Source organism: Plasmodium inui, assembly GCF_000524495.1.
Source record: "Plasmodium inui San Antonio 1 unplaced genomic scaffold supercont1.11, whole genome shotgun sequence".
Taxonomy (NCBI): Eukaryota; Apicomplexa; class Aconoidasida; order Haemosporida; family Plasmodiidae; genus Plasmodium; species Plasmodium inui.
This window is the reverse complement of record NW_008481845.1, coordinates 143,071-167,837: the sequence shown is the minus strand read 5'-3', so window position 1 is coordinate 167,837 and position 24,767 is coordinate 143,071. Positions and strand designations below refer to the sequence as shown.

Genomic DNA, 24,767 nt, shown 5'->3' with positions numbered 1-24,767 from the left:
CCGTGTACAACTTTTTTTTTTTTTTTTTTTTTTTTTTTCGCTAGTTTGCATCACATTTCGCCTGAACAGGTCAGAAAAAGAAAAATGTTCCCCATCCAAATCAATAGCTTTTTCATACCCCTCATTACGAATGAAGAACTGAATAAATTTTAGCTGCAAAAGAATTGCAACTTCGCAGGGATTATTAAAATATTGATTTTGTAAAACAATTGGAATGTTCAACTTTTTGAGCAAATTCTGCAGAAAGAAGTATTTATTTCGTATGTCCAATATGTTTGCCTGTCTGAGTTGTTCTTGGGTTATGTAACCATATCTGTAAAATATGAGAAAGATTTTTATGCAATCAGAAAAATCGTTAACAATGTGAGGGATGGACTTGTCTTCTTCTTCTTCTTCCGCTTTATCTTTAAATAGGACATACGTTGCGAAGCTCTTCAATATGCAGTCCTTCCATTTGGTCTCCCCCGATTTGTGTTCCTCCCCATTTGGGGAGTCATCCCCTTTGATATGTACCTTCTCCTTGTAATGTCCCCTCGGGGTGACGTCAAAGGGGTTGCTCAGTGTCTCCCTATGCAGGGGCACCTGAAATTTCTTAAGTGTCTGGTTGTACCAGCTTAACAGAGGAGCTGCTATTCTTGTCAAAATGGCGAACTCGAATTTGCTAAAAAGCTGTATTAACAATATATGAATTTTTTTTTTTTTCTGTTCATATATATCTAGCGAAGAAACCATGGAGTAGTAATATGGGTTGTTTCCATAAATGATTGACAACGCTTTTTCCAAATTCTGGATTGCACATTTTTTTTTCCTCGCTTTTGGAAATATGCCTTTAATTTCCACCTGGGGATTGTAAAGCTGAATTAGCCTTAAAATTAAGTGCCCATTCTGTAGCTCTTCGTAAATGTTTTGCTCATTTATATTTCTTTTACTTAATTGGAGACTGTTTAGCCAATCGATAATGACGGAGATGGAGGAGATGTCCAGGTATTTGGTCTTCTGCAGGGTGTCTTTATTTTTGGCAAACTTTGTCTGCTTGGTAATTTCGTTGTAGACGCGCCCTTTGTGTGCGCAGATGAGCGGCTTCATTAGGGGCACCGGGGGGGAGGGTACTTTGTACTCGTACCTCCGTAAATGTACACACGTGGAGATCTACGTGTGTGTCAGGGTGCCGCCACCTGGCAGCCAAGTAAAATTTTGGTGGTCTACCAGATGACTGCTTTAACCGGTCAGCGGGGAGCAGTGCCCTCTCGGCATCTCAAAAAGACACATTCGCTGTAGCTCGATCTGTGTGGATATTCGAGAAGCAGGGCTGCAAACGTGTAGGTAAAGGCAGGATGAGTCCTTTTTCTTCCCTATGACGTAAAAAAAAAAGAATACTTCATTTTATTCTTTTTTATATTTATCCCCTACAAACACGACCATGCCGTAAAGTGGCGCTTTAACATTTTTGATGAGGGTCTTACCATTTAAGGGAGCCCCAAGTTACTACTCGTTTATATTTCACCAATAAGTAGCAACACAGATGGGAAAACAAAAAAAAAAAAAAAAGGGGAGGAAAAAAATTGCTAGAAATGGACATGGAAAAAGCAAACACGGTGGAACAACAAAAAGGCAGCTCTGCGTCTGCACCAGTAGGGAAGTCAAACAATCCTTCCTCAAAAAAGTGGAAATAGTTCTTTGCGTATGTTGTGCAGTGGAGGGGTATTTTTGCGTGTGTTGAGCAATGGAGGGGTATTTTTGCGTGTGTTGAGCAGTGGAGGGGTATTTTTGGGCGGTCTGGACGAGATAAAGCACAAAATGGTAGTTCACACGGGGATTCCTCCACAAGTTGGGCTATATATGGTATATGCTGCCTTTTTTGCAAAACAGTAAAGATTGTAGGTCGGGGGAATGGTTGTCTTCCCTCTTTTTTTTTTTTTTTTTTTTTTTTCCTGATCTTTTTCTTTGTGTCAACGTACCATGATAAGAACAGCGACATGTGTATTATGTGCATACACATAGCTCCGCGTGGATGGCCGTAAAGGTGGACGGGTGAGGTGTGCATACTTAGCGATCGCAAGTGTACATTTTATATATAAACGGACGCATATGTGTAATTATACATACGTGGAAGTGCAAAGTGTCAGCGGAAACGCGCCTGTCCTGAAGAGGAGCACACACTTCATACGCATCATTACACATGTGCGCGTTTAGCCATTCGTGTGTGCTTCAGATCGCCATGCTCTGTCGCACATTGACACACACGCAAGGTACGCATATGCGTATGCCTCCGTAAACATCGCGCGCTGCGAGGACGATTGGGCAATATGCGCATGAGGACACACGCACATGAATACCGAATCGCACACGTGGACACGTAAACACGTTCAAATTTGATCAGCAGGGTGTTCTAAGAAAAAAAAAAAAAAAAATACAATTCATTCAACACCATTACAATGCAATAAAAAGTGGTGGCAATTTTGTGACAAAATAGCAACTGTGACCAGATGACGAAATGCCACTCATCATACCAGAGCACACGAGGGAGACAAATTCAACCATCTTTAAATTTGACAAAATAAAAATCCTGAACTTTCTCCCAAACAGCTTTTATTTTTTTATGATTGCTTCTAATTTTTTATGATTGCTTTTTTTTTTTTTACATCGCATAACACAATTGCGCGGGCACCGAATGAATATGTCCTCTTTCAAGTTTCAATATATGCTCACAGGGAAGCAGTTCGTAACTTTGATCTTAACCGGAGAAATATATGTGATCGAAATTGCAGCAAAAATCCGAAAAGAATCAGGAATAATCAGAAATAATCACAAAATAATCACAAAACAGTCACAAAGAAATAACGAAAAATGAGTGGTAAAATAAATAAAAATTTTCTTGTCATTCTGATCAATTTTGTATGAACAAACTAGCTCTTTTTCTTTTTTTTTTTTTGACGCAATGTGTTAAGGTTTTTTTTTTTTGTTGACCAGTTTTTTGTCTGCATATGCATGTTTGCTTATTTTTCACCCCTTCGCACATTTATCGCATCCATCGCATTTATGACACTTATCCCATTTTTCACACTTGTCAAACCCATCACATCCTTCACAGTTGTCGCATTCTCTCCTTTATACATTTTTGTTCAACTTATCCTGGGAGTTTGCCCGCCCTCTCGCGCCACTTGCGTTTGTCCCCCCTTCGCGCTTCTGCGCCTCCCCCAGTTACACTTACCCTTTCTCCACCTTAAAAAAATGCCACTTCGCTTTTTTGTTTGTCAACCATTGTGAACACTTGCTTAAGGTTTGCGCTCCTCGAGCTCCGCATTCCGTGTTGAGCGTTTCAATCGACAAATAATTTACATCGAGCGGGGCGCACATCCGCGTACGCACGAGTGAGTGTGCTTGTGTGCATACATATTCCGACCCGTTGTCTGTACCACTTGTGCGCGTCTTATATTAAAACCACCTGCGTCCCCCACGCCGCCTTTTTTACTGTCCAATATATATTTCCCGCCCCCGCAATGCACTGCAGCCATATTTCTGCCGCTCTTCCTCTCCTGGCATTCCACTTTCAAGTACACACATTATGCATAATTAAGTGAATTAAAAGATGATTGCAAACGTGGGCCCCCGCGTCTTCCAATTCATTTTTATTTAATTGCATAAATCTTTAAGCCGCTTGGGGGAAGTATACGCCTGTGCATACGTACGCATACGTACACATATGTACACATATATACATATATATATACGCACAAATATAGACGCACAAATATATACACACATACATATATATATATATGTACATACATACGCAGGTGTATTACGCTTCAACCGCTGGGGGAAGTGTTTCTTACTCGCCAAGGACATGCTTGTATGATTGTACACATGTGCATATGAGCCTTTGTATGCACGTTGGTAGGTAGGCATCCTCACGCGTATGCCTGTATATTCCTATATATGCGTGTTTAAGCGTCCATCTCCGCTGCGCACCTCTGCAATTTTGGCGCAGTCCGATCACCCTTACGATGAAAAAATAAAAATCAGAAGAAGCCAAAAGGCATGACCGTTCATCTCACCAGTGAGAGCTTTTCTGCAATCTACACCGAGCACACCACCCACACATGGTTCACATATATATTTTTTTTTATTTTTACCAACGAGCTATAACACTGCTTCGTTGGTGTCCCCCTCTTCACCATTTCGAATTCTTCACCACGCAAAACATCACGTGCGTGAAGACATGAATTTTTTTTCTAGTTCAATGCTGTTTCTTCCATATACAGACAAATTGCAGCCAAGCCAAATGGTGGCACTTTAGATTGTTAGACACATGGCTCGTTAGCTACCCGTCCGTCGCACCCTTTAGTAAGAATGTGCCCGGATCATTTATTTTGTTTTTTTTCACCGCGTTTGCTACATTTTGTCGCACCACACTGGCATTTTTTTTTCTTTCTTTTTTTTTCCTTGTAATATATGAACAACCTTGTCCGTTACTACACCATATTGCAGCGCATTCGCCAATTTTCACGCTGCGCACCGTTTCTTTGCCTTCAATAGGTGAAAAGCGCGTGTAAAGACACAATGTACAACTTAGGCGTTACGTTGGTGTAACCCTTGCATAGTATTGCTCGTTATTGTCTTAGTTTTTTCTTTTTTTATGGTTTTTGGTTCCTTTTTGGTTGCCTCTTGGCCCCTTGACACATTTCTCATGTGTTTTTCACAAAACGTTATCGTTTGACACGCTTGACGTTTTCCCATCTCTGGTTTTTCGTAGCTTTCGCTCTCCCACCTCCCTCCGTTTTTGTGAGCCTTGTGCAACTACACCTGTCAGTGACCCTCCACACACATCCTTTATGTGTGACCATTTCGTTGTTTCCTTTTTTTTTTTTTTTTTGTTTGGCTAGCTCCACGCCTTAAGGGGAAGATATTCTTTGTTTATGCAATTTTGCAATTTTACAATTTTACATTTCATTGACATCGACTATATATTAACCCACTTGTTGGTTTATTTTTTCCGACGAATGAACCTTCGTTTTATGTTTTTCCGTGGGGGTGTGGGTAGCTGCCGACATTAGTGCACTCACATATCGTATGTATGAGTAGTACACATACATATAAAATGATCCCCCCCCTTGTCGGCTTTTTTGTTCTTTTCATTCTTTGCTAACTTTGCCTGATTTTTCTTGCTTGCTTTATCCTTATCGTTTGGGACGCACCTCCCCTGTTTGTAGTGCAAAGTGCAATACCCCTAATGACACCACATATGTGTAATCAGTCAGTAGGATGCGTGCAGAGTTAAGACTTCCCCTTTGAATGCCTCTGCAGTTGGTTTCTGCTGACGTTTCTGCTGACTCAGCCCATTTTACTGACACGCTGTCCCAGGGTGTCGAAGTTACCACGTGGAAACCGCAAAGTTACACTTTAAAGTGGCAAAAAAGAAAAAAACAAAGGAAGAAAAAGGAAGAAAAAGGAATAAGCTAGTTAGTGCATGCCCTTTTATTGATGCTCTTCCTCCACTCATTCCTTCTCCCCTCTGAGTGCAAAACTCATTTGTAACGAGGTAAGAGATAGGAATACAACTGTGCCCTTCTGCACCGGGAAACCTACACATAGTATACTCTACCCCATAAGCCTGTAAAAACCTAAAGGATGATTGAGACAACGGGAAAGGTCGAATATAGCAAGTCGAAGACGATTCCTTGTGATGGCAGCAATGATGACGATGAGGAGGAGGCTAGTAATTATCTGCCCCTGAAGCATGAAAAGACGCTGGAATTGGAAAAGGGGAATGAGACGACTAACACCCTGGATGATAGGGAAAAGAAGTGCCAAGGAGATGAACTGAACATCTCCCTAAAGGGGGCCAAGTCGAAGGATGTGAAGAGCGGGAAGATCGAAAATGACATAAATGCCGTGAATTTCACGAAGGGCGACGCACCGGTAGAGTCCCCCCAAACGGGAACCTTTGATGACGGCGCCATGGAGGTAACCAGTGGAGGAGGCATCCCTTTTGCTCAGATATCCAACGAGGGTATGAAAAACACGTTGCATGAAAATGCCCCGACATATTCGAGTCAAGCAGAAAAAGCAGGACTTTGCCAAAATTGGGACCACTTGGCCGAAGATAAAGGCAACATGTGCATGGTCAGAATGGACACCGAGGTTACGTGGAATGGTAACATGTACAACAGGAATGTTGCCAGTACGAAGTATTATGAAAGCATTGGGGGCAGCGACACAGGTGGCAGTGGGGATAGCAGGGATAACACAGAGAGTGGTTATTCTAAGGGATTATCCTCCGTGCAGGGAAAAGAAGGCGAAGATGGTGATTCCCCCTACGGAGTTGACGCCGATGGGATGAAGAACCGCGTGGTAGAGGTGTCAAACGGGGCCCTAAACGAGGACACGTTTGTAACGGAATACAGCAACATGTCAGCAGAGGAAAAGAAGATATTCGCGAAAATGATAGAACAACAGACGAAGAAGAATAGCATTAATGGTGTCCATAAGAATAGCGCAAATGAAAGCGAGCCGTTCTGCATGACGACGGGAGATTTTTCCATCCCGGGTAAGGACAACACGGATTATACCAATGCGTATGTGCATGGAATGACAGACAACGGAAGAGAAGTCGCGTCGTACAATCATGCCGATGGTGGTGTGTGTGAAAGGGAAGACATACCTATCACCCCTTATTCGCATAGTAAGGACAACCAGACGGCAGCCACGAATTATTGCATTGACGGTATAGTCACTAACGGGGAAGGGCACCCACGCGATGGTTCGAAGGAGAGTTTGGCGAACTATCCCGGTACGCTGATGGGAAAGAAGTGGAACAACGATGTGGGAGGCGATGCTCTGCATGGAGGTGTGCATCATCCGCAGCCGCAGGAAAAGTGCATCACGGAAGGCGTAGTCTACATGGGGATGCAAACGAGTGGAAGTAAGTCACAGCAGTACGAATCGGATAGTAAGGATTCCCTCCCGTATGTAAAGAAGGAAAATTTAAACACGATTGCATCTCATCAGGACATTTTCAACGATATAGAAAATGTGAATGATAGTACCACAGAATGTTCCTCATCCGTGAGGGACCTCCCCCAATTGGTTGCTAGCCATCCGGGAGTCTATTCAGATAGGGGAAGGGACAAGGAGGGGGTCGCCTTCACCTCGGGGCACCTTACCTCCTACACTGACGCTAACAGTTTGGAGAGTCAAAATCCTCTCGCAGCAAAAGGTTCCCATTCGGAAAAGGAAAGAGAGTTAATTTGTGACAACTTGGCGTACAGCCCTGTGGTGGTGTGTAATGCCGCTAATGCGGCTAATGCCACCAATGCAGCTAATATCGCCAATGCAGCCAATATCGCCAATGCAGCTAATACCGCCAATGCCGCTAGTATCGCTAACCCTGCTGAAGGGAAGGAGGGCGAAGGAAATGCCTATGCTGAGCTTGGTGGTGAGCCGAACAAAGGCGGGGGTGGTCGCTACTTGGCAGCATGTCATACTAATATAGCCCCTTACGCATCAGCCGCGAGTGACAAGAAGGGACAGGGAGGTCCGATTAGCATCCAGGTTAGTTCTCCTGTTCGTGGTGTGACTAGCGGCACCAATGTGAACAACGGGAGTCGAAATTACAACACCAGCAAGAGGGACTCCCTCCATGGAGAAGACCTCACCCCCAATGAAGGACTCTACAAGAAGAAGAACGTCTACTCTGGGAAGAAGGCAGACAGGATGGACAGAAAGAATGAGACAAAAAAGAACGAGACCATGCTGAAAAAAAGCCAAATCCTTGAGTGTTCCAAAAATGAAGAATCTTTGGAGGAGTATTTTAAGAGTACAATTCCGGCGAATCTCTTGAGGAACATAAAATATGAGAATCCTACGAGCACTTTTAGTGACATGCTTATCAACAATGCTCATCACGATATGATTAGCGAAGTGAGGGGAAACAACCCGACGAACGCGTATTATGAATCCGGGCACAGTAGGGACATGGGGCAGAACAGAAACGCAGACGTGATGAACAGCTCAGGAGCGGCGATTCCGCGTGTAACGTCCGTTCCGGGTATAGCGGCGGCTCCTGGCATGTGTCTTAGAAGCAGGGGAGGGGTGGCGGTTGCTGCTGCTGGTGCACTTGCGGCGGGGGTGGGTGTAGGGGGGATAGATGCATACCATGAGCAAGAAGACAGAGGAGTGAATGCCCGAGAAGACCTCCAGATGGCGCGCAAGCAGAACAACGGTAGTTACAACTACATGGGGAATAATAACTACAGTGGGAATGGCTACAATGGAAGTGGCTACAATGGAAGCGGTTACAACGGAAGTAGCTACAATGGGAGTGGATACAAAACCTCCTATAATGCGGAAAAGGACTCCGGCATGGTAAACAGAAGCACGAGAGTGTGCAATGAACCGGAATCGAATTACGCGTCTGGGAAGAGGTACTACATGTTGCCGCCCAAAAAATGTGATACCATGAAGGAACAGAAGAATCAGATGCTGATGATTTCGAAGCAGAAAATTAAGAAAATCTGGAACAAGTTTAAGAGCGTCCCATCTAAAGAGCAGAACCTGATTCCGACGTTCGAGACTGAGCACAATTTGTTCCCCAACATGGAGGTTCTGCACGGCCTGAAAGTGCAGGCGCAGATGGGGACTCAAATGGGTAGGCAAGTCGGCACGCAAATGGGCAGTCAGATTAACCCGCAGATTAACACGCAGATGAATGCGCAGATAAACGCGCAGATAAATGCTCAGATGAACACCCAGGTGACGCCGCATATGCACACGCAAGTAGGGGGACCGATGCACAGCGAATTCTACGGCGTGTCGGGTCCCTTCCAGACGTGCACCCAAGCGGTCGGAGGGGGTGTCGGCGTGGCGGGAGGAGGTCCCCTGATGAGTCCTCTCAACTCAATCAACTCAATCAGCCCTGTGCACACTTTGAGTCCCTTCAAGGAGTGTATAAGCAAGCCCATACGTCGAGGCAGCAATGTCATCGAGAAACAGATAAAGGCCAAGTGTATATTTAACTGGAAGCTGGCCCAGAAGTCCCTTCTCAAAATGTTGCATAGTGCACACAACTACCATTTTAACGGAGTGGAATACGCCAATTGGCAGTTGACATGCATCCCGACGTTAGGTTTTTCCAAATCGAGTAATCGAGTGCAGCAGATGTACAAGGCGATGATCCCCTCGAACGATGCGAACAATAAGACTGAGGTGAAGCTCTTCTTGAAGAAGGTCCCCATATACATATGGGTAAAGCAGTACAATTTGATGAGTGAATACGATGGAGAGTACGTAACCGATGGGGAGAATTTCGTCATGGAGGCGACTTCTTTAGCTTTCCTGAATGAGTATCATCCAGGGATAACCCCTAAATTGCATGGAATTTTGTATGAGCCGGATGGGAAGCAACCAAATGAGTATACTCTCCCACCCAAGTCCATGTTTAACAGTTTAGCCTTATTTAATGATATTCTAACGGAGCGATTAAAATGCAACATAAGCGGGAACATCGTCATCGTCTCCGAATTCTTCAGTGAAGACATCCTTGACTTTATCGATCGAAGACAGAAGAAGTTAAATATGAAAATCAATAACAATGAGAAGAGCTACATTCTATACCAGTGTCTGAAGTTACTAATAAGATTACACGATGCAGGTTTGTCTCACTTGGATCTGACCCCCGAGAATATCTTAATTTCAGACACCTACGAGATGCGACTTTGTGACCTATCAAAGAGTACTCCAATATATACATACAATTTGAGACACATAAAGGATGTGAATCGGCTCTATCTTTTTGAATCGTGTGAACCTACCATTGCCAAGGGAGCTTACATGCCACCCGAGTGCTGGAAGATTTATTGGAAATATGACACGATGAAGATTAAGAACCCGCTGAAGGATCTGAAGAACATCACCGATCAGGAGAAGCGGAAGCAGTTTTACTTTGACGTGTCTAGTGCGGACAAGTTTATGTTGGGTGTCTTCTTTTTCTGGATATGGACAAATGGGAACCTGTGGAAATGCTCCGACCCTCTGCAGGACGAGGACTTCTTCTACTTTGTCAAGTGCGACATGAACTTTGACAAATTCGAGTTGACTCGCAAGTGGCCGAGCGATTTGAAGAACATCATCAAGGTGAGTGGTGTAGCGGTGGAGGGGTGTAGCGACGGAATGATGTGAAGCGCCCTGTTTGTGTGGGCCGTTGTGTCCTTTTTTTTTTCCCTTTCTTTTTCCATTTTGTCCCCCCTTTTTATGCCCACTTCATCCCCTTTTTTTACGCCCATTTGTTCCCATTTCCCCCCCGCAGCAACTGCTACACATGGAGCACAGGAAGAAGCTGAACCTGAAGGACCTGAGCATGCACCCCTGGTGGTCCTGCAAGCTGCAGTGACGAGGGCGGCTGGAAGGAGGGACAAACGAGGGGGATAAACGAGAGGGATAAACGACAGGGTGGACAAATCAGCACAGGGAAGAAGCAACAAATAAGCAGGAACAAGGTAGCAGCAGCATGTGCGTATGATGCCTACCACCACGTTACATCAGCGTGAACGCTTTTAAGGGCACCCACTTCGCGACACACATTTTGAGGACAATTCCCGTACGTACGTCCCCTCCCTCAGAGCAGCGCCACCTAACATAGCGCCGTTATATGTGCGTCGTTCTTCCACTCTGCTTCCTCGTTCCATCCATTCGTCCTTCATTTTTTTTTTTTTTTTTTTGTCACATTTGGAAACTCTAATTTTTGGTCATTTTTTAGTACTTTCATCAATCTGCAAAGGCATATATGTGGGGGGTGTAAGTAGACCCCTTTTTCCCTTTTCAGTTTTATTCTTAACTTTTTTCCATCTTCCTATCTTGCGAACCTGCAACGACTGCCCAAGCTTTCTTACATTACACGTTTTAAAAAAATCAGGGCTGAATTTTAATCAAGTTTATCAATGAAGAAGTTTTATTTTGTTATGGAAAATAAATGAAGCTGGTACGTAAAAAACCGCTGCTTAAAATGCCCACATGCAGCGATGTAGAAATTTAAACAAAAGGAGAACAAAAAGAGCGGCATATATATTTAAATATATATGCGTGGAGGGAAATTCTTGTAACAAAAAAAATAAAAGCCTATAAACATATTGGGGGAAAAAAAGTACCGAACGCAGGAGAGTGCACTTCTATGCGCCTCAAATGCATTCATGTAGACATAATAAAAAAAAAAGGTAGAGCGCGCGTGGTGCGTGCAGGAAAAAAAGCGGCACGTACACATAAGTGTATAAATATATACACCCACACGTGCAGATGTTTATATATTATATAACCATATGTACATGTGTGCACTTCCCGTTATGCACGGCACCGTGCAAACTGCACAACGCAGAAGTGCGCAAAGGGATGGGGGTTCGGTTGCTTCGGTCGGTTCAGCCGGTTCAGCCGGTTCAGCCGATTCAGCCGGTTCAGCCGATTCAGCCGGTTCAGCCGGTTTGGTTCATTCGGTCCGTTCGGCCAGTTCCATCAGGTCGAGTCGTCTTCCCCGAAAAAAATAGGAGACTAAGAACCAGAATAATGCGGGTGTACCTTCCGTGTTGTCACTCTAGCTTTCTCTGTATGTGTATGCGCGACCATCGTATAGTAATCATCCAGGTGAGGTTAAAAAAAAAACCATGGCATTTACAAAAATTTCTTCAGACGGGGCCTCGGTTGGGTATAATTTTGGAGTACCCTCTCCCCCCCGAAGGTAAGACTTTTTCCTCGTATGTTTCTGTTCTGGAATGCCAATTCTTCACAGGGCCTCTCTCTTCTTCTCTCTCTTTTCTTATTACTCTTAGAAATGCTTGGTTGGTAGGCTTCATTGGGGGAGACCTCAAAGTGGGAACCCTCAGTTGGGGTTAAAAACGCCCCGCTTTGGGGGGGGTAGCCCCCCGCGAAATGTTAAACAGATTTACACGTTGTGGCTAGATTTCTCCCGGGAGGTATAACCAAATGAATAGGAGACCGAGAAGGGGCACATGATACTACACTTCTCGCTTTCCTTAAACAGACCAATGTGTTTTTCCTCTTTCCCCTTCCCCCTACTTGATGTTATCCTTCTGCCTCAAACATTGCTTCTTTATCATGTAGGAAACAACACCGATGAAGACTCCCAAGATGCAGCCAAAGAAAGCCTGGTACAGGGTATGATCTTCAATGTAAACACGACTCCAAGGTATTGGTAAAAGTACAATGATGGAAAGGATGTAAGACATTGTCGTCCACTTATCCTTCTTAGACTCCCTTAGATGTAGTAATATAAAGGTGAGTAAAGTGAAAGAGAAGGAGCTATGTCCGGATGGCATTCCATACGACTGAAGTGCACTATGAATCGGTCTATTCATCTTTAGCAATTTCTTCAATACCAAATCGTTCAGTGTGAACTGGATGGGGATAATAAAAGCCAAGTAAAGCAGAATCTTGTTAAAGGTTAGCAACAACCCCAGGAACATTAGGAAGGCTAAGATATATGGTACGTATCCATAGACAGTAGCAACGACGGAGATGATGTCGTTCGTGTTTCTAATAGTAACCCATAGAACACCATACATCTCCATTATGCAGGTCTTGACTAGGGCTAGCTTTTTAGTCTTATTCATCATTTTATGGAATATACTAAGGGCTTTCACCTTATCTGCTATTTTGTATTTAGCTTCACATATGGGATATTTGGCATATAGCTCATCGTAATTGCCATCACTTCTAAGATAGTAATGAATTTCCGTCTCTGGGTTTGTAAATATGGGCTTTAAATAATTCATTTTTTTACTTCGCAGGTTCATTTTTACCTTATCCAGATATTCCTCCAAGTTTTTACTCCCATTTTCTTTCTCCTGACCTTTTTTACTATTCTTCTTCGTTCCATTTTGATCGGACAATGATGACCCCCCACTTAGATCCCAAAAGGAAAAGTAGTTTATCACGGTGATGCATCTTGCCGTTGTTATTAACTGCCCAAAAGTTAGTAATGCCGGAACATAAACGGTTATCATGCTAAAACTCTTGGCTTCAAATTTGGAGATGCTCAAAAAATGGGGAGTGGCGCACGAAAAACATAGGCATAAACAGGGGAAGGCGACCAGAGGGGGGAGGGGATGGGTGGGGGAGGAGTGAGGTTCCACAAAACTTCGTCGTCGCCTCTCTCCTCTTTCTATATATACGTATAAGTGTACATATACCTATACGTTCTTCTTTTAAGCCATGAAAAAATTCGGAGGATGCTACGGGGAGATGCTGCTGGTAGATGCTGCGGGGTAGATACTTAGCGGGCAGATACTCACGGGGTAGATGCTGAGGGCTCGACCGCTCCACCGCTCGACGGGCTTCTTCGAGGGAAACTTCTAATTTTTCTCTGACGTCACCTCATATCTTCCATTTAACAGTCGACAGAGGCAGGGGCATGATGACTGGCGAAACATGCGTACGTCGAACCTGCATCAACTGGCCCCGCGCAACCTTTGCCGTTCCGTAGGGAAGCTAAAGTTGGAGTTACATTTCAAAAACGGCCTCGCGTAAAAAAAGAAGCTATTATTTTTCTCTTTCTTTTTGCAGTTCAGTACGGCTACTTATAGCAATGAGAAAAAATTAAAAAGGTAAAAATAGGTACATAAGAATCAGCGGTAAAAATTAAAAAAAATTCTTTTAAAAGGGCAATTCCATTCTTAAAAAATGCAAAACGGAAACCGGTAAAAAAAAGGAAAAAGGCAAAGGGCAAAATGCGAAAGGCGAAACGCTAAATAAATTCTTATATTAGGCATAATACATGTCACCCTCTGTTAGAAATAATAACTCTTCGTTTTCTGGAGAAAAAAAAAATTAAGGAATCTAAACGTAAATATTTTACCGACCGATCGACCCACCGCGCATTATTTTTTTCTTCTACAGTATAACCTATTTTTTTTTTTTTTCTGTGTGCATGCTCTTCCTGTTTTTTTAAATGTTGGTACGCAGCAGGTAAAGTATATATATGCCCTCAGTTTGGTAATGGGGTAATACGTTAACATAACATAAATACATATTTTAAATATACAAAATTATAAACATGTAAAATATAAACATGCAAAAGGTATAAACGCGTAAAATTATAAAAACATAAATTTGACATATGCTCTCGGCATGCATTAGCAACATGCCCAAATAACAAATGACAGATATTTTTTTACGTTCGCAAAAATATTCTTTACGGTATGTCATATCATTATGCAAATTATTGCGGATATGTTTTCTAAATTAAAAACTGCAATTTTTCGCTTTCTCAAGATTTGACAAGTTTTTGCTGCTGCTCAACTGTGCCCCTTTTCGCGCGTTATAAATTAAAAAAAAAAAACAGAACAATCTGTCCACATAAAGTAAAAAAGTTACTACTACGTATTGTCGCAACGTAAATTTCAGTGAGGCACCAAGTTGCCAACGTAGGTTGGAGTATATATTTTTTCCTGCCCGTCTGCGCCTTTCCTGACAGCGCGGAATTGTATACATATGCCCAATGGTATTAGCAGTGCGGCAATATGGCCATGCCGTTATGCCATTATGCAGCAATTGCCGTACTATTATGCAATACCGCCACTTCTTTGTAAAAAAAAGCTTTACCCACGCCTATCGCTGTTCGACCCCATTTCGTGAACACTTTTCTTTTTTCGTCCAAAATGGTGCTCATTCCTCGACGATGAAATGAAAGGAAGTGAAAAGAATTGAATGGAAAGGAAAAAAAAGAAAAAAATGAAAAAAGAGGCATTTCAAACGACGTACATTTCGCGAATGAAATGAACTTCAACGCGTTAGTACGTCATTTCGCCAACGATCAGTGCAGTCCTCCCCGTCCAGTATGTACAGCGCAATGCCGCTCCATTCGTGCTCACCTGTACGTACACGCCAAGGTCACCACATTGGGCATACCATATGCATTATAGGAATATTTGTGTGTGCCATTTTCTACATTTAGGGGAAAACGACAAATTGCAAAATGTGCAAATCGGCATGAGCGGTCTTTCTGTGTCCCCCCGATTGTAAGAAACGTGGCGCTCTATCATTTTTGACAACTTTACAAATCGAGGGAGAAAAAATTAACCACAGTGAACCAGAGGGAAGCAAAATGTAAAAGAAATAACTTCGCTCAGTATAACCTTTTCCTTTGCTTACCGAATGCGGCAACGCAGCGTGCAGCGCTCGCTTCGCACATGTCAAAGTGAAAGATTTAAAGAGGAACTCGATTGTTCACGACTAAAAGGTTGTTATTAGCCGCCTTGGCTCCATTTTCGCCGTAGTGAAAGAGGCAGCAATGGGCAGTAATGACGTCCTTCGCGTGAAGTTACTCCCGTTTGTCATAAATTAAAAAATGCTTCACGTACGTTTTACTAAAAAGTATAATCACAGCATATGCCATTCCTCTTTAAATTGTATAAAAAGAAAAAAAGGGCACCAGGGGGACGTGCCGTACTGGGGAAGAGGACGCAAAATATCTTCTCCTTTTGCCCAAGGACAAGTTTAGTTTTGCCGACACTTTAACTCTTACGTCTTCTCCCCCTACCATCGCATTTTAACAAATACGAGATAATACTCATTGCGAACGGGCAAGCATGCATAGTACACTTTTCCTGCGAGACATCCAAGTCAAGACTTATGTCCCTCCCCCCTCCCGTTCGCCTGCTCTCGCGCAATAGAAATTGTAATTACCCAAAAATCGTGCAGTAATGCGGAAACAATTTTGCTTCCCCGCGCAGAGGAAATTCAAATGACCGAAAAAAAGCGAATTTAACAAAATGTGCAGAAAGAAAATGGGATAAAGAATGATAGTAATTAATTAGATAGGGGCCCCATAAAAACACACGTGAAGGAAAGGAAGTTTTCCCACTTCTGTCTTTTAAACCATCAATTCATATAGTAAGACTTAAATGATAATGCGACACAAAATTACGCCAAATGGGTGAAATATAAAAAAAAAAAAAAAGTTAAGCAATATTTTTACGACAATAACTAGCTATCATGTTATTACTAATTTTCCAAGTGAAAGAGATGGAAAGGAAAAAAAAAAAGAAAACGCAATTTTATTGTAAATTTCCAACTAGCACTCACGCGGGTGAATTGCGTGCAAATGTGCTTCGCTTCTTTTTGTATTTTAACTCCCCAGAAAAAGGAAAATACAAACCTGTGATTAAAATAAATCATCTTTAAGAAGGCGATATATAGCGATTGCAATGGCCAAGTGATAATCTTTTTCAAGAATTAATTTTTTTTTTTTTCTTTTTTACGTGCCATCCTGCTTTTTTCCATTCGTTCCATTTCAGCCACTTCCGATTTTAAGAGCGTTCGTAACGGACTTTACCCCCCCCCACCCCCGTCATATATATTAATTATGCGAATTCGGTTGGTGACTATTTTGCAACTCTTCATCCGCTTCGTTTCGCTTTTTTTTTTGTGAGACGCTTGGGAAATGAATTCCAACCGGTCGGCATTGCAGCATGTGCACATTTATACATTTATGCATGTATACATTTATATATGTATAATTTATACATCCATTTAGATATCTCTTTATGTATGCAACCCGTGTACCCCGGGTTCCGATTTTTCCTAAAACGTTAGCCTCGCGTTACAGACTAAACCAGTTTGTCAAAAAAAAAAAAAATTTTCTTTCAGATTCTCAAAAAAGAGAAAAAAAGGAAGCTTTTTTCGGCCTCGTAACAATTTTGACACGTTTTGCCCTTCGTGGCACTTGATGACCAGGCTGTCGAGTTGTTGAGTGGCATTTTTCGTCGCGCCGAGGTTTACGCCTTTTTTCTCGGCCCTCCCCGCGCAGCCGAAAGGATATGCAATATGACCTATACGCATAGTCCATTACGCATACATTATATCCGTTCAAGCTCATGCGCTCCAAGAATCAGCGCGCGCTTCGCAAGAGCCCCCACTTGGCATCTAGCCAAGGTGAGCCAATTATACATGTCCACTATACCGTTCAGCCCACGCGCAAATGTGGTAACTTCCTGCAACCGTTCTACGTATTGTACACTCATCATGATCGCGTAAAGAGGGGCTAAAAAAGAAAAACAAAAACAAAAACAGAAAAAAAAAAAACACATTTAGATATAACATAAGGATGAATGAAGAATCCACACAGGAACCACTAAGTATACCAGGTTACCACTACGATAAGAAGAAAAATCGGTATTATCTAATAGACAATGAACTGAAAAAGAAATTGAAGGAGGAAGAATTTGACAGACAAATAAACAATGCCAAGAGAAAAAATCGCCAGAGAAATGTAGAAGAAAAAGATGTGGTAATAAGAAGATTTCACAGGATACATGGAATAAAAGAAATGAAAAAAAAGAAAAAACAATCCAACGCGCATAAGTCAAATGTGAAACATAACGACAATCAGGGTCATATGTCTTTAGACACTAATGCGTGTCGTACATTTAGTAAAGAAAAAAATTTAGAACTAATTAATAATGAGTTAAATTTTTTAAAAAAATGCATTTCAAAAAATCAAAATATTTTTAATATACTGAAGAGCATCCGGAATTTCCATTTTCGAGAAAATTCCATTTTGAGTCTGCCTCCCATTTTTATTAACATCGCGTCGTACCAGTATATTCACGTGCAAGATTTGTGCGATCTTCATTCGGATAACGCTTCATCGTTCTGTCATCTGGGGGGGGGAGGCATGTCACCGCCGAGTGTGCTCCACCCGAATCTTCAAAATGGTCTCGACGCTGTGAGTACTCTCCGCAGCATCAGCAGCTTGAACAATCAAATTGAGGACGCGAATGATACGAATGGCGCGAATGGCGAGGGCGACGAGAATGACAGGGACAACAAAGATGAGGAAGACGGCACGCTCTACGTGCACGGAGTGAATGACCCAAGAACGGCCCCTTCTCCAAACCCCAAAAGAAATGACACCATGGAACTTAGCGCCGCCGACATTGGATTCTTCAACGTGTGCCAGAAACTGATAAGTGAAAATATGATAAAAGGCAGGACCTATTTGGACATAAGCAAAAACGAACCATTTAATGCGTACCAAAATTTCAGGAAACAAAGTACATATACTAACTCACCAGAAGAGCAAACGAGAAGTTGCGCTAATCGAAAAAAGAAAAATTACTCGAGCAAGAAAATACAGCAAATAAAAAATGAAAATCATATGTTCCCAGGGTGCGATGGTATAGGAAGTGGTGGTCTGCTTATTCCAAAATTGTTCGGACAGACACACGAAAAGGTAAATGCTCGTAGCATACAAAATTTTAAGTCTACCATAATTATAAATAGATACAGGGCTAATTTTTACTATTTTTATCACATTCCCAGTCGAACTTACGCTAACAGGCGTAGAAACAATAGTGGGAGTCCTTTCCGCAATGGGACCAGCACCTTTAATGCTAGCAACAGCACTAGCAACAATTTCAATTACAGTTATAGTCATGTGCACCGAAATAGGGACGAATATGACGACATAGGTGGAACAGTTGATATAGATCATGATGTACTCAGCCGTCCGCTTCCTTCTACACAGAACAATGCCTTATACAATGGGATATTTCAAGAAAGAGGTGGACGCAGGTTTCATGAGATTATGCCCGTTCGACATTTAGATGTAAATACGAACGAAACGAGGATTTCAAGAACCTACAAGGCAACGGAATCGTTTTTTCACCTATTCAGTAATCCACTTTATGAAGATTTTATTTTTAGTACCACCAAGGAAAACAACTCTTCCTTCAGCTTGGGAGCTATTGATATAAGGAACTTCATTCAGAAAGATAACAAGTCTCCACTAGAAGATATGATTCATGAGAACGTGTACTACAATACAGACACAAAATATTTTTGCACGTATTCTAAGGAGAACACTGAATTGTTATGCGTCTCGCCACAAATATTATCTCATTTTAGCATTTTCAATTCTGAATATATTGCCTACTCATCATATCCGAATATGAAGGATGAAAAAAGCTTCCTATGTATGTTTAACATCTGTTCTTTTTTTCAGCGCGATCCAAAAATAGTTACGTACAGTTTTGCGAGCGAAATTAATTATTTTAAGCTGTTTCCATCACTGCAAGATGGTTGCTACACAGGTCATAATGGAGGAAATGCATGGGACAGTGGTAGCCATACCATGAATGAGGATTATGCGTACTACCACCCTGATAACAAAATTGATAAAATTTTCATTTGCGGGTCTAATCCCTGCTTCAGTTTTAACGCAATAAAAAATGATGGAGTTCCGTATTGCATATGGGATAGCAAGAAATTAAAAGTCCATGACTTGTTATCCATGAACGAAGATTTATCATGTTATGTGCACAACATTTTAAGCGGAAGTCAGCCCCCATTTAGCAATTTAATTGGCTATTATGGCTCCCTAAAGAAGGAGCGATCCTTCCACGCGAAAAAGGCCAAAGAAAAACGAAAAGGCGAAATGGGAAATGATGTAGATGGGCAGGAACAAGCGAACCTAAACGAAAGAAGATCACCCTCGGATTATCATTACCAAAATGACGCACAGAAAAAGGGTTATAATAAACGAAAACATCCTAGTAAAGATCCAAATGAGGAAAATGACCATCTCCACGTAAGCAAAAATGAGACGACAAAAAAGCGAAATGACCATTTTGCAGACAAATCAAAACATCATATGAACAACCGCTCGAATAAGAACCACCACGGCCAATACCCATCAGGTCTACATAACTCAAATGAAAAAATGAGAAACAAGCATAATGGTGCCCCCCCCCATAACTGGTACCCATCAAATGCGGCCAAGTACAATGATAATAAAAAAAAAGGAATATGTTGTGAAAGTGTGAACAAATCAAACAACAATATTTTTCTGTGTTGCAATACAGAACATATATATTTGTGTGACTTGCGCTGTAATTTTTTAAACACCATTTCGAAACTGAAGCCGAATGAAGGATACGTAAATAAAATGTACTCATTAAGCAACAACTTTCAGTATATATTATCAAAAACTAATAATCATATAGGACTGTACGACATGCGCTATGCCCCTTGTAAACATAATGACGAGACAAAAAGCAGTTTGGTAACCTCTTATGATAGATTTATAGATAATAGTAACCTGAGAAAACACCTAAACGATTTTTACGTTATAGACAATGAACAGTTCCTAGTTTCTCTAGACACATACACAAATTCGGTTCATATATATGACATTATGAACACTAAAAATAGAATCATAAATTTGGATGGAAATTCTGATTATTCGATATACTCTAACATACACGCTTACAATAATTTGTCAAGGATACCCTACATATATTCTTCTCATAAATACGATGATGCTTATTATCATTACTACAAGAAAAAAAACAGTGAAACGAAAGCAACGGAAATTAAACATATGAATCATTTTAGTCCACTAAAAACGTATCCGCAAAAGGACCTATTTATAGGCTTAAATGTTCAATCCATTTTACCCCTTTTTTACGTTAAACAAAAGTATACCAAGCATAATTTCATTTCCATAAATGAAGGTGGCTTTATTTGTACCATAAATGTGTAAAAACGAGTTGTCATGAGGTAGAACTCGTTTTTACACATATTATTTGTTTTATCTATTCATAACAACATCCGAAGTAGTGTCATTTTAATTTTTAAAAATGAACCCGTTCCTTCTTTTTCTTTCTTTTTTTTTTGTTAACCAGTAAAAGTATCTGTATTGCCGTATCTGCACAATATCATGTATATTTTAAGATAATTCTATTTTTTTGGCGTATTTTTAATTAACATTTGCAAACCGAAATTTTTATTACGTGGCTTTTTTATTTTTTTCAAGTATTTTTTTTAAATGTAAAAGGCGGCAGTTCATAAAACGGCAGCGATACGGCGCCTTCTGCGGCCATTTGTAATTTTTCCTTTTTTTCTCCCCTTTTTTTTCTTTTTTTTTTTTGTGATGAAATGAAAACTTTTCATTATTAAATGATAAATAGGTAAAACTGGAAAACTTAAAATTATGTGCTTTAATTTTGAAAAAAATAAGTTCACTTGATCAAATATAATTTCCCATCCTCTGCAATCCATTTGAGATACACTTCGCAGTTAATCATTTTACCAAAATTAATGCAGAGAGTCTGTATCAATGGATAATGCAAAAAATGAGAATACTGATAATTGCTCCAATCCCTTGTCCCTACCCACAAATGATTTAAAAATAGAAGAACGTGATGATAAATCAAGAGAACATGAGTCCACTGATGACAATCATGAAGGTGTTGTAAACCAAAATGGCATTTACAGAACTGCTGTTTTTAATAAGAAGAGGATTAAAATTTATCAATACAAAACTTTCCCAAAAGATTATCTACAAAGCGTATACGAATTGTTGGGAAGTGAATTATCTGAACCATATAACATTTTTTTACTTAAAACGATTTTGAAGAACTATAGCGAAATTGCACTAATGGTATGTAAATCTTTAATGTCTGTTAATGAATATGCAGTGCTGCACCATTTGTTTTATTTTTATACATGAAAAAAGCGACAATTTCTTTATTTGTTTTTTTTTTTTCTTTATTAATGTTAGTGTTTATGTGATGAAGAGTGTATGGGCACAGTAATAAGCAAGATTACGACAAAATGTAAAAATGATGAACCAACGACCTTCGGATATATATGTAAAAGGAAAAAGAAAAAATACATAAATTTAGCGTGCAACATTGTTTCTACTAGCTCTACACATGAGTGTGCATCTATCCATGAAAAATTCGATTTGTTTCACTTTTTTTTCTTTTCACTACCTATAAATGTTAACAGGCATGATAGCAGTTCACAAATCTGTCAGAAGTTGTGGTCTAGGTTAGAAATTTCTTCAATGTTGCGTGTCAATATTTAAAGCATGCTGCGAAATCATAAACACGAAAATTTTCCATTTTTAGGCACATACCTATTAAATGAAAGTATAAAATTAATGCAAGATTTGTACGGCATAGATGAGGTACACACACCTTTACCGTCTGTTGTAAAAAATTAATCGTTCTGATCAAGCTTCATAATTTTGCATATATACTTATTTCCTTACTATTTTACTTATCCATTAGGTTCAGCTGGAAGCAGAAGCAACGAATAAACCTACATTACGTAATACCTTTTTTTTCATTTAAGTATATATTTCTGCATATGTCTGTATACCACTTAGTGCCATACTGCACATGACATTCTATGTTTGTCATTATAGGTTTCTATGAAAAAAACGGATTCATTAGAGTGAAAAGGAAGCCCTACTATTACTTAAGCGGTGTGGACGCCTTCAAATTAAGGAAAAAGATATAGAGAAACGCAATGTACAAAAGACACTCTGGAGTTAAGCATAATGCAAAAAGGCACAAGGTGTTCGTGTCCTTCTTTCTCTAAATTTTTCATTTTTTATATTAAGAAAAGATGCATCATTTAATAATTCTAATAACGTTTTCACGTTTTGTGTCCTAATTTGTCCTTACATCTTTTAAACAATACTAACATTTATGTTTCTTATAGTTTATTATTTTTTACACGTCCTATGAATTGATTAACATTATTTTAGTTTACCACGAAAGGTTGTAAACAAGGAATACATATGTTCTTCTTTTCCTAATTCAAATTAGAGCAAAAGAGTCCACAAACTTTTTTCTGTGTTTAAAAAAAACAAATCTATAAAATTTAATTTGCTTATTTTGTAAATTACTTACGAGTTCATCAAAAGAGGTTATCGCATGCTTCCTTACAGTGTACTTCGAATTATCCATTCGAAACTTCATTATTCTTTATAAAGAAAAAAAAAATTCTGCATATGTTAATGGTAAAAGGAAAAAGTTACTAAGGCGTTATTCAAAAAAAAGTTGTCTAAGGTGAAAATTATCTTTTCGTGCCTTGTCTGCATCTTTATGAGAACATATTATCCCTTAATACTCTTTTCTAAGCAGACATTTAATATTTCTTACATTTATTTACAAATTTACTGCTTAACTACAAATTATTGGAAAAAAAAATTCTTTTCTTTGCAATTTTGTAAAAACCGTTTAATGAAGTGCATATAAAATGACAGAAAAGAAATAATGGTAATATCTTCACTCCATTACATTTTAATTCTGGTCTTCAGTAACTCGTAGAATCTAAAATTTTTCTTTAAAATGTTTCTGTGATAATTCAATTGTGTACAAATAGTGAGGAGAGAAAAATATGTATTTTAAGAGATCAAGGAAAAAAACTATTTGCAAAAATATTTGATATACACATAATTTGATAAACGTTTATATTTACTCATTTTTGTACTTTTTATCAGATTTTATAAAAAGTTTCATGGTCTATAAAAATCAGAATAAGAATTATAAAGTCTACTATATGCGTGATAGCATAAAAGAACAATATTGCAATGTAGGATTCATTTTTGAATGAATAGATGCATAATAAGGGGTTATATAGAAAAGGTTTATGCAATTTTTTTTAAATAATCTGTGTTGAATAGATTATTTTGACGTTTCATGATTCATTTCTAATATTTCAGAAATTGAATACCCTTGAATAAAATGCGCTCTTCTTTAAGTGTTAAATTCATAAACGTTTATTAAGATTAAAATAGTTATAAAGGCATGATAACCCTGTTTTTGGTAGAAACTATCGTGAATGACTAATAAATCAGCAAATTTTCTTTCCCTATTAGATATGTTGTTTAACTTCATTTAATAAAGGTTGTCTTTTTTGAAAAGGGTAAAAAATATTCAAAGGCGAGAGAAGAATTATATTTAGAATAGAAGGACATTTGAACAGCTTTATTATTACTGTGCTAAGTTCAAGAAACTGGGCACGAAATTTTTATGCATATTAAGACAATTATTAGGAATTGTAAATGTTACTGATTTGTGAACAAAACTTATATGATTATTTAGGTTCAGAATGCTAATGTGCATGAAATTGCTTAAAATGTAATAACAGTTTACATAATAACGATTATAGTTATAGGATAGACAGGAAAAAAAATCCTCAAACTAAAAAGTACCACAGAAATGTGCTAAAACCTGTGCGATTTTGACAAATAGGGAAGGAAAGATTATACCACATAACTATAGTGCTGATTTATATTATTAAATATTTAAAATAGGCGACAGAATCTTTTAAATAGACAAGGAAGTCCATTCTTCTTTGTATATTTTAACAAGTTTTTATCTTGTATTATAAAGTTAATTCCCTATTGTTTTTAAAACCTAACGCTTCATTAAAAAGATCGTCTATTTAAAAAAATAATCATCTTGTGAATCCATATATTTTAGAATAAATTCCATTGCAACCTGCAACATAGGTATTTCGGTAAAAAAAAATTCAAAGGTATTAAGTTTTGTGAAGCATAAAAAAATATCAAAAAGTACTTCATGAATCAGTTACGTCCCTTGCAATAAAACATGTCATATTGTATATATATTTTCAGTTTGGACAGAATAAAGTCAACGGTTAAATGATATAACTTAAAAGTGCAATTGAATTGCGTAAAGAAAAACATAAATAAATGATTTAAAGAAAGACAAATGCGTTTCCATAAGTCAATATTCATAATATTCATCATAAGTTGCATTGTCGTTATATTTCGAATACAGAGTTGTCTATGAAAATTCAATATATAGACGAAATATTAGTGAAATATTCATTAACGATAACTCAGAATTAAAAATAGTTATTGTGTTTCTTTTAATACAAAGGACATGATTGAGATGCATAATTCTTTTAAATATATTTTTAATATAATCTATTATAAT

General features: G+C 39.4%; 5 protein-coding genes across 5 annotated transcripts; 3 read left to right on the top strand and 2 right to left on the bottom strand.

The window, feature by feature from the left end:
• Positions 1–50: 50 nt before the first annotated feature.
• Positions 51–1,086, bottom strand: C922_02915 (hypothetical protein; the record flags this gene model as incomplete). The annotated part of the gene is made up of 2 exons (XM_008818513.1): positions 51–61; positions 129–1,086. 2 exons carry the CDS (start codon positions 1,084–1,086, stop codon positions 51–53), a joined length of 969 nt encoding a protein of 322 aa, XP_008816735.1.
• A 4,545-nt stretch (positions 1,087–5,631) lies between these two features.
• C922_02914 (serine/threonine protein kinase) lies at positions 5,632–10,390 on the top strand (the record flags this gene model as incomplete). Its single annotated transcript, XM_008818512.1, has 2 exons — positions 5,632–10,134; positions 10,307–10,390. 2 exons carry the CDS (start codon positions 5,632–5,634, stop codon positions 10,388–10,390), a joined length of 4,587 nt encoding a protein of 1,528 aa, XP_008816734.1.
• A 1,669-nt stretch (positions 10,391–12,059) lies between these two features.
• C922_02913 (hypothetical protein) lies at positions 12,060–13,010 on the bottom strand (the record flags this gene model as incomplete). The annotated part of the gene is made up of 1 exon (XM_008818511.1): positions 12,060–13,010. The coding sequence occupies one exon, from the start codon at positions 13,008–13,010 to the stop codon at positions 12,060–12,062; it is 951 nt and encodes a 316-aa protein (XP_008816733.1).
• A 4,100-nt stretch (positions 13,011–17,110) lies between these two features.
• On the top strand, positions 17,111–20,548 carry C922_02912 (hypothetical protein; the record flags this gene model as incomplete). Its single annotated transcript, XM_008818510.1, has 1 exon — positions 17,111–20,548. One exon carries the CDS (start codon positions 17,111–17,113, stop codon positions 20,546–20,548), a length of 3,438 nt encoding a protein of 1,145 aa, XP_008816732.1.
• A 576-nt stretch (positions 20,549–21,124) lies between these two features.
• Positions 21,125–21,517, top strand: C922_02911 (hypothetical protein; the record flags this gene model as incomplete). The annotated part of the gene is made up of 1 exon (XM_008818509.1): positions 21,125–21,517. One exon carries the CDS (start codon positions 21,125–21,127, stop codon positions 21,515–21,517), a length of 393 nt encoding a protein of 130 aa, XP_008816731.1.
• Between the last annotated feature and the right edge of the window lie 3,250 nt (positions 21,518–24,767).